This window comes from Triticum aestivum, chromosome 5B (genome assembly GCF_018294505.1).
Source record: "Triticum aestivum cultivar Chinese Spring chromosome 5B, IWGSC CS RefSeq v2.1, whole genome shotgun sequence".
Lineage (NCBI taxonomy): Eukaryota > Viridiplantae > Streptophyta > Magnoliopsida > Poales > Poaceae > Triticum > Triticum aestivum.
Window position 1 is genome coordinate 660,552,967 of NC_057807.1, and position 10,374 is coordinate 660,563,340.

Here is a 10,374-nt window from a genome sequence, read left to right on the forward strand (position 1 = left end):
TTCTGATATCTGGGGGTTGTTCTGGATTAACTGTAGATAAATGACTACATGAGTACAGATTTTTTTGTTATATTTTTTTGTGCATGAAATTCTGATATCTGCGGGTGTTCTGGATTAACTGTAGATAAATAACTTGTTCAGATATCTGCGTAGGTGCTATGGTATAATTGAAACTGCATATCTAAATGTTTTTTTTTTGCTACTCAGGAAGTGCAAGCTATTTGTTGCGAGAATTAGAAACAAATTGACCCAAGTACATTCATGCACCAGCATTTTTCAGGACAAGCAACTTTAGTTCTCTGAATATGCAACTTTCTACTCATATGTTTCAAATCAGCACAACACACCAGCACATTCAGTAGTTTCTGAACACATAACACTTTTTTTTTTACATCTGTCAGGTGTATCTCATGAACAAGAGCAAGTGTACTTTTCCTGATCTACTAAAAGGGAGGATGTGATGTCAGTTATCTGCATCAAGGCGATATGATGCCTGATCAAAGGAGTGGTGGAGGATTATCAATATTACCTTTGAAATACGTGTAGCACTTTCACCTCCAGGTTTGTCTCTACTTGGTTTGGTCTTTTTCTTGACAGGTCTGAGATCTCAGAATGATATGAGAAGTTGAGAACTCATCCATTTTTCTGGTTTTTCTGCTTGTGATCTCTGGGCGACTGGAGGAGAAGGGCTTTGGGAGGAAGAAATGTTAGCAAAAGAACTAAACAGAGGCCAGAAGAGATCAGATCATCTGAGTTTTGTTTCACATCCATGGCGGCGGCTCACTCCTCTGGTATCGGGAAGAAAGGGGAGGAAGAAGACTTTGTTCTGTGTGCGTTAGGGTTTTTTTTTTTTTTTGAGAGAACTGTGTGTGCGTTAGGTGGATGTTGTTTAGTGGGTTAGTTTCTTAGCGGATTCAAGCCCGTTTTAGATGTGGGCTTCGGCCAGAAGTCAGAAAAAACTCAGAAACAAACCCTGACGCTAGTCATTCTGGGCTTTTCGACTGGCCCCAAGTTTGGGGCAGTCAGATCGTTTTCTGAATTGGTTGTTGTTTGATTTTGTCATTCGACTGACCCGTTTCTGGAGTCAGTCTGACAGGTAGTCATTCCTATCGCTATTGCAGTATTTAGAAACAAACCAGCTTTTACTTCCAAAATGCCACACCTCTCGACAGCAGAATCGATCGCCCCCAGCACATGCCGAATCTCCACCCACGGCAGGAGCTGCGACGCGATGCGCTACATACGAGCCCAAGATGATACACAGTGTGTGAGCTGAAAAACTGCATGCGTGGGTAAGCATGATCAAGAACAAGTCGCGTCTTTTGTATCCAAGTAGTACGTAGCTCAGAACAAGCAGCGATACACACGACTATAAGATGATCTGTGTCCCTCCGAGTGAACAACATACCCAGGCTTTATAATGCGAGCAAAGTCACGCAGCAAGTCACCGCGCGGTAGGCCTAGTGAGCAATCTTCAAATCATTCAAAAAGTCGTTACCCAGCTTTCTCTGGAAGAAAATGTTGGGTTAAAGCACCTTTTTCTGGATAAAAGGGTTTTCGAGGTCATTTTATACACAGTTTGACAGACGAGCACAGCAGCATCAAAGTAGTGATCAATCATCATACATACTCTAGTTCGACGGGCGAGCACAGTAAAACCAAAGTTACGCCCAGGCTAGATCGCCGAGGCCCGAAGGTACACTTATGGAAAGGGCCCGGCTTTCTTGTGCATGATCTTTCGCTGATAGGCCATGATCTATAAACAAGACAACCACGGTTATATCATCGTGGAAATGCCTGCGAACGCCACTCTCGATCTTCATGATATCTTTCAAAGTAAGCTCTCGTTTCTTCCCCGCTTCCTGGAGAGCTGCTTCTATAAGCCTTCTCGCAATTCCCTGTACATAACGGAAAAGGCATGCCATCCATTGAGTCATAATAATATACGCAATCTTTCTCTCACAAAAAATGATAAAGGGAGTTTGCACATGTTCAAACAGATACTAACTCTTCACCCAACAAGGAAAAACGAAAACTACCCTGGCAGCTATGTCAAGTGAATCAAATTTATGGTGCACATTACGGCTTATAAACTAGCATGTCAAATTTATTTATTTATTTGCAGCAAGCATGTCAAATTGTCGTCCGTATCTGCTTGTCTTACTTGGCAGATTAACACCTAGCATATGTATGCAAAAATATTACTCCCTCCGTTCAAAAATAAGTGTCGTTGATTTAGTACGTGTACAAAATCAATGGCACTTATTTTGGGACGGAGGGAGTACAAATCAAGAGCATCAAGAACACAAAGGTGCATACGGCAGGAATCTATAGAAATTGAAAAAATAGCACAAAACTGTAGGTAGCAAAGATTTTCACTTGTATCTACCTAGGATCGCCCCAGTACACAACTTGCAACACTAGACAGCTACTTTCATGGTCTAATGAAGTTACTAAGAGCATCTCCAACAGCCGCGCTAAACTAGCGCCGCGCCGCAAAATAGGCCTTTTTAGCGCGCGCGCAACGCGGCGGCTCGCTCCAGCAGCGCGCAAAAACGGCGCGCGCGCGATAACGGGTTGGGCGCGCGGTCAAAAACACTTATCCGCGCGGTGTATTTGGAGCGCCAGCTACAGCGCGCGGCACACTCGAGCGCTCGCGCCCGCACTCTCTCCCTCTCCTCGTCCTACGCCCCGCGCGCGCCGGCGCCGGCGCCCTGCCCCCCGCCATGGACGCGCACACCGGCGCCCCGCTCACCCCGCTGTACACCGGTGCGTGATGCGGTGCGTGATGAGGATAGGGAGGAAGGTTCATCTTCGGAGGCGGAAGAGTCGTCTTCGGAAGATGAGGACGAAGACGAAGAAGAGGAAGAGGAAGATGAAGATGAAGCTTGATGTGTCTTTCATGTCTTGAACTTTTAGTTTGCATTTGAACTTGGTTCGATGAACTCGTGGGCATGATTTTGATGAACTTGTGGGCATGAACTTTTATTCATCAACTTGTTTGTGTCAAATTTTACATGTTCATTTTTGTCCAAAATATCCATATATGCAAAATGCCCGGCGAGTCGCGCGCGCTGTATTTTTGCGCTCTGCTGGAACGGCGCGCGCGCGCTGCATTATGGCGCGGCTGCTGGAGCCAGCGCAGGCGGGCGCGCAAAACCAGCCGCAGCGCGCGCGCTAAAAGGTTTTTTGCGCGCGGCGCTATAGCGCGGCTGTTGAAGATGCTCTAAAGAGTTAACAGCTATTCCCCCGGTACTCTGAATTTTCTTAATGCAAAGTAAAAATTCTCTACTGTAACAATGTGAATACGTTTGCATAAATAGAGATTAAATAGACACATTTGATAGTAAATGGCATGGCCACAGAGATTTCACAAATTAGTTGATTTTAGATCATCTTAGGCAACAGGTGAAAGCCAGGAAGCCTTATTACATAAAAAAGTGGAATGAGAGAAAATATACAAGTGTGGAGACTTACAGTACGCCCATGTTTGTGAACAATCTTGACGGCTGTCTCATTACTCAAGTGTTCCCACAGACCGTCGGAGGCAAATATGATGAAACGGTCACTTGGTTGAAGACTGTGTGACATGATAGATGGGTTGGCACTCAATATAGGCCGGCTGAATGGTTCCCGAAGCCTGAACTTACTATGGAGCGGTTCCCTGTTAAAGTGCTCATGTTTCAAGTATGCGTCACCTATTGTTCTGGACACCTGCATCATCCACTGTGTAAGCGCCGAACATGTATGCACGTACTGCAACATAAAACCAAACATTAGGATAAGAAGGACCTGTATGAAGCCTCTCACTCTCCAGACACCATGCTTAAGCACCACAATATGCGGATCATCGGGGTGCTGATCCCTGAGCTCCTGCCTGACACTCTCGTCAGAGGCAACATGTTCAGTGGTCAGCTGCACTGGGTCAATCTTCCCATTGAGACCAACTTTCCCGAGAACAGCCCGGGAGTCCCCGAGGTTGGCGACGAAGAGTGTCCGCTGGTGCACGACGCCGACAAGGCAGCATGACCCAACGGCGGCAAGCTGGGGCTTGACTAACCATTGTTTCTCGACATGAGCGATGAAGCTTTCATCTGTGTCCAGGAACGCCTTCCTGATGGTTTCCTCTGTCACGCCCTGCCAGCTAGACGTGGCTTCGGATTGGATATTAGGGAAGAGATGCTCAGCAGTGAAGCGGGCAGCTTCGGCACCACCATGACCATCAAAAATACCAACAAAGGTGCCGAGGGTAGGAGATGAATCTACGCGACAATGGTCCTCCATCAGCCTATTAGCCTGAACATAGGCCATGGAGAGCTCACCGGCGTTGCATGGCACGAGGTTGTACCACCAGAGGAGACCGTCGTGGCCCTCAGAGGCAGGTTTCAAGGTGTGGGGCCTGGCTTTCAAGGTGCGGGGCACGGCTTTCAAGGTGTGCCTGGCCCTGGACCACACAGAAAGGAGCCTCTGGCCATATAGCTGGCCGGTGGGTCTCAAAGGGAACGAGGGAGAGGATTCCGGCAGCGTAGAAGTCCTGATTGCAGTAACCTTTTAGCATCACACAAGAAAAATTGCTTGAAGAATCAATAAATCAAAGAAAGGAAAAATCCATACCCGCTATCAGCTTGCCTGTCCCCATCTTCCCCTTTGTACTCATATTCTGTGTTTTCCTCCAGGATCTCACCCCGTTCTTCTATAATTATGGCTGCTTGGTCTGGTATCGCTATAATTCTATCTTCAGCATAGAAGTTCCAGTTCACCAGTTGACAGTTGATTTTTGGATTTTTTGGATCATTGCTAACAGAAATCCTCAAGGCAGACTCTGTGCCAGCAGCACCTGCACCCCCAATTTTCGCGGATATCTCTTTAAGCCCTGCCAGGTGCTCAATGCAGATAGGTACAACTCTATGCTGCTGCACTTCCTGGACACTGAAGACTAATTTGAGCTTCCGAAGATTAGGCATTGCATCAGCCTCGAATTTCAGCAAAGGTTCACTGCACCTCAACTTGAAGTACTTGAGAGCTGAAAATCCGGACTTGCCAAAGACAATCGTCTCTGTCGGCGCTGTCTGGATATACAGCCAGAGAGCACTGAGGGCAGGCAATCCTTTAACGATATCCATATCACTGTTCGACAACTCTCTAATTGCTATCTTTAGAGTGCAGAGTTTGTCGAGTGTTTTAAACCACTTTGGGAGGCTGGGAAAGATGCAAACCTGTGGCAATAGCTCAAGTCTCTCAAGATGGGCCAGAACAGGGGACACGTTGCTCAAGCCATCACACGAAATGCTCAGACTTGAAGTATTTATGGGAAAGGAACCTGCAGATGCCAGAATTATAGACTTGAGGTTGTTGAGTTTGTGGAGAATTGAGCCCATGCATTTCATGGTAACCTCCAGATTCTCAATTGGATGTGCTGTAGAAAGGGTGAGATGAAGATCCTGGAGATTGGTCAGCCTGTCAAGGTCCCTCACATTAGCCTCGCTTGGAAGGCAGAGGTGCCGTAAATTCTCCAAATGACCAATATCTGATGGAACAGCGGATAGTCTTCCATCTAATTGCAGTGTCTCCAAGTATTGTAATCCTTTAATCTTGTCTGGCAAATTGATGGTGATATTACATTCAACCATCAGATATCTCAGTCGAAATAGCTCATTGATTCTAGTGAGGTCAAAACTCATCTGATCTTGATCAGCCCAAATATGAAGAATCAGGACTCGGAGAATGCCATAATCCGGAATGGAAGGCACACATCTGGAGGATCCACAAAACAGAAGTGATCGAACTTGGGACACTCTGATGCTTTCTGGTATCTTTGCACTTTTTGAACCTCCGAACTGGAGGGACAATCGACGAACCTTGTCAGGAAGCAGCAGAGTTGATTCAAAATATTTCACAACAATGATGAAATTCTCCTCAATGGATTTGTACCTGATAAGATCCATTACCATGTGGTTAACTGTACATGACAAAACCTCCCCGTCGTAGTTGGTGTCAACAGGCTGGATCATACCTCTTCTGACAAGCTCGTCAAAGCAACCATAATCAGTGTCACTGACCAAACTTTCAGCTACCCATTGCTTCACCAAATCATCCTTCATGATAGTGCGGCCCTCTGGATACATACCAAGGTAGAGCAAGCATGCCTTCAAGTGAAGTGGAAGCTTATTGTAAATAAGGATTATAACATCTTTCATCCCTTGGGAAGTAGGATCTGTCCTCAAAGTGGAGGGTAGAGAACTTTCTACCTTCTCCCACATTGCAGGGTTCCACTTGCTTGGGAGCAACAGGCTTGCTATACTTACAATTGATAACGGTAAACCACCGCATTTCCTGATAATCCTATCTGCAACTACTTCAAACTCTTTAGGGCAAGCACCTTCACATTCGGAACCAAAAACATTATTGAAGAATAATTTCTGAGATTCACCATAATTAAGAGGTCTCATCTCAAATATGTATTCTGACTCATAACGAGAGCATGCTAATGCTACATCCTCAACTTGCGTGGTTGTCAGTATTCTGCTGCAACGATCACCATAAGGAAAAGCACGGCTAATAATATCCCATTCTGATGATGCCCATAAATCATCGACTACAATGAAGTAGCTGCAAGTCATGACAAATATATTTGGTCAAGTACACAAAAGAAACACAATCAATACAAAACTTGATTTATCTCTAAAAGGAATACATAAGAACGAGAACGCATACAACTAAGGAAAGAGTAATTGGCGATGTTTATGAGAAAAACATCAGACTTATCTCCTGTCTTTTTTTAGTTTTCTGAGGAGAGTGAACAATGTACTTTTTCGAGAAAATGGACAATGTACATGGAAGGATGGATCCATGAGTTTGGGGTTTGAGTATGTCAGCAAAACAACAACAACAACAAAGCCTTTAGTCCCAAACAAGTTGGGGTAGGCTAGAGGTGAAACCCATAAGATCTCGCAACCAACTCATGGCTCTGGCACATGGATAGCAAGCTTCCACGCACCCCTGTCCATAGCTAGCTCTTTGTCGATACTCCAATCCTTGAGGTCTCTCTTAACGGACTCCTCCCATGTCAAAATCGGTCGACCCCGCCCTCTCTTGACATTCTCCGCACGCTTTAGCCGTCCGCTATGCACTGGAGCTTCTGGAGGCCTGCGCTGAATATGCCCAAACCATCTCAAACGATGTTGGACAAGCTTCTCCTCAATTGGTGCTACCCCAACTCTATCTCGTATATCATCATTCCGGACTCGATCCTTCCTTGTGTGGACACACATCCATCTCAACATACGCATCTCCGCCACACCTAACTGTTGAACATGTCGCCTTTTAGTCGGCCAACACTCCGCGCCATACAACATTGCGGGTCGAACCGCCGTCCTGTAGAACTTGCCTTTTAGCTTTTGTGGCACTCTCTTGTCACAGAGAATGCCAGAAGCTTGGCGCCACTTCATCCATCCGGCTTTGATTCGATGGTTCACATCTTCATCAATACCCCCATCCTCCTGCAACATTGACCCCAAATACCGAAAGGTGTCCTTCCGAGGTACCACCCGGCCATCAAGGCTAACCTCCTCCTCCTCACAGCTAGTAGTACTGAAACCGCACATCATGTACTCGGTTTTAGTTCTACTAAGCCTAAACCCTTTCGATTCCAAGGTTTGTCTCCATAACTCTAATTTCCTATTTACCCCCGTCCGACTATCGTCAACTAGCACCACATCATCCGCAAAGAGCATACACCATGGGATATCTCCTTGTATACCCCTTGTGACCTCATCCATCACCAATGCAAAAAGATAAGGGCTCAAAGCTGACCCCTGATGCAGTCCTATCTTAATCGGGAAGTCATCGGTGTCGACATCACTTGTTCGAACACTTGTCACAACATTATTGTACATGTCCTTGATGAGGGTAATGTACTTTGCTGGGACTTTGTGTTTCTCCAAGGCCCACCACATGACATTCCGCGGTATCTTATCATAGGCCTTCTCCAAGTCAATGAACACCATATGCAAGTCCTTCTTATGCTCCCTATGGGTTTGAGTATGTCAGCATCTCCAAAAAAAAATGTCATAAAACTCATAGGCATATGCCATGCTAGAACATTGATACCTTCAGAAGTTCATGATACTGAACCTTACAAGAAAAGAAAAGGACAAATTCGAGTTCTTTTATAAGAAAAGCATTTTCCCTGTTTTCCATAAAAGCACAATATGATAATTATTAAAATCCACTTCAGCCAAATAAAATTTCCATACTATCATTTCGGGGACGAATTAACCCTAGCACCTCATGACTCACGAGGTGATACTATCAATAGGGAAATACAGTACTCCCTCCGTCCGGAAATACTTGTCATCAAAATGAATAGAAGGGGATGTATCTAGATGTATTTTAGTTCTACATACATCAGTTTTTGTCCATTTTGATGACAAGTATTTTCGGACGGAGGGAGTACCTTTTTCCTTGAAGATGTTCGATGATACTGTCAATAAGGTCCTGCGCATGAGAAAAGGCATGAGTCCATGGTGCCTTTGTTTGTGAGAGGATGCTGGTGAGAAGCCTCCTCATATCAGGATTTCGGGACACCCTTACAAAAGCCCGGCACTGGAACTCCCCTCCGTACTGATGATATATGGTTCTGGCAACCGTAGTTTTTCCCACTCCTGCAGATCCAGAGATAGGTATTACCTTGAGTTGCTTCTGGTTGTCCTCGCCGAAAGCCAGCAAGTGAACAAGCTTCTTCATGGGTTGTTCTACACCAACTAGGCTACAGCCAGCGGTGTTCACATGGGCATTGGAGATTGACACGGCCGACACCGGCAGGTCGAGGGGCAGGTCAGGTGTGTGGCGGCTGGTACTGGCTTGCCCATGGTCAGGTTTGATGGCTGTCTCCGGAGCAAGCTGGAAACTTTTGCATCTTTCTCTCGCATCATCCAAACGAGCCATTAAATGTGAGAAATCCAGTGCAATCTGGGGCAGGCGCTGCTTCCGCTTACTGATAATCCCAATTATGGTGGTACCAAGAGGAGAGCTTCTGCCGACAGCAACGCCATCACCGGCACCGGATTGCATAACCTCGTCGAACAAGTCCTCCGTGTCGTAAGCAAGTTCCCGAACTTCCTTGATCCACCATTTGGGCGTGACACCAGGGTCCAGATCTGTATCCGGCACATCCTTGAGGTGGTCGTACAATCCTTCTAGACCTTCTCTGAGAAGCCGGACCCCGTTCGCACTAATCCCCTCTGGCAGAGGGTGGTCGGAAGCCTCGATTGAATGGAGTCGCCGGAGGAGGCGACCCATGGGGCCGAGCAAAGCCGTGATGGGATCCTCCGTTTCCGCCTCAAGCGAAGCGGAATCAGGACCGCCCCCCATCTTCACCGGGACCGCGTCCCTCCTCGCTGAGTATGCGGCGTCATCCTTGTGGGGCAGCGGCATGGGTTCCGACGACGACCTCGCCGGCGTCTCATCCATTCTACTCCGTGACCTCAAGATCCGATCCGCGAGCTCAGACCAGATCGCGTCCGTTGTCGCTTGGTCCGAGGATGACGGAGCGGCCTCCTCCTCGTGCGGCAGCGGCAGAGGGTGGGGCAATGGCATGGGTTTCGACGACGACCTCGCTGGCGCCACCTCGGCGTCCTCCTCGTGCGGCAGCGGCAGAGGGTGTGGCAATGGCATGGGTTTCGACGACGACCTCGCTGGCGGCACCTCCATGCTACTCTGCGACGACGAGATCGGCGCCGAGCTCGCGGACGTGAGCCCAGACCAGACCGCATCCCTCCTCGCTGGATACGAGGATGACCGCGCGGCGGCGAGCGAATCGTCCAGGTGGAGCGCGGAGACCCCGACCTCGATGTCGTCGACATGGCGCAGCCGCCGCTGCCTAGGGAGATGGTGGTCCGGATCAAGGTATCCGCCGGGGATGCGGGAGGTGGACCTGGAGTAGGCGGCGCTCTTCCACCAGGGCATCGCGGGGAGGGGGAGGAAGGTGAGGGACTGAGGGGAACGTTGAAGACGACGACCCCGTCCTTCCATTTTCTTCGGAAAAGACACTCAAAAGCATCAGTATCTTTTTTGGATCTTTTTTTAGTTGGAAAAGCATCTTTTTTTTCTTCAAAAAATTTGACGGCAAAAAAGGCAGGAGTTCTGCCATTGCGTTATAGACTACTCACCCTTTATCAAAACTACTCCCTCCGTTCTAAAATAGATGACTCAACTTTATACTAACTTTAATACAAAGTTAGTATAAATTTGGGTCATCTATTTCAGAACGGAGGGAGTAGATGATTCCCCACGCGTTGCTACACGAATGGGTGTTTACAAACAAATATTGATTATTTGATAATTACAGTAGCAAAATATTTGATGATAAAGTCT

General features: G+C 47.1%; 1 protein-coding gene across 1 annotated transcript; it reads right to left on the reverse strand.

Annotated features, from left to right (window-relative positions):
• Positions 1-1,519: 1,519 nt before the first annotated feature.
• Positions 1,520-10,010, reverse strand: LOC123113981 (disease resistance protein RGA5). Its single transcript, XM_044535328.1, has 5 exons — positions 8,456-10,010; positions 4,615-6,609; positions 3,793-4,534; positions 3,478-3,714; positions 1,520-1,898 (listed from the first exon to the last, which is right to left on the reverse strand). The coding sequence occupies exons 1-5, from the start codon at positions 9,964-9,966 to the stop codon at positions 1,665-1,667; spliced, it is 4,719 nt and encodes a 1,572-aa protein (XP_044391263.1). The 5' UTR covers positions 9,967-10,010; the 3' UTR covers positions 1,520-1,664.
• Positions 10,011-10,374: the final 364 nt, after the last annotated feature.

Excerpts from the sequence above, each read along its gene's own strand:
- LOC123113981 (XM_044535328.1), bottom strand. The coding sequence starts at position 9,966 with ATGCCCTGGTGGAAGAGCGCCGCCTACTCCAGGTCCACCTCCCGCATC. Across the intron at positions 6,610-8,455 it reads GAACATCTTCAAGGAAAAAG|CTACTTCATTGTAGTCGATG; the intron begins GTACTCCCTCCG and ends CATGACTTGCAG. Across the intron at positions 1,899-3,477 it reads TTCACAAACATGGGCGTACT|GGAATTGCGAGAAGGCTTAT; the intron begins GTAAGTCTCCAC and ends CGTTATGTACAG.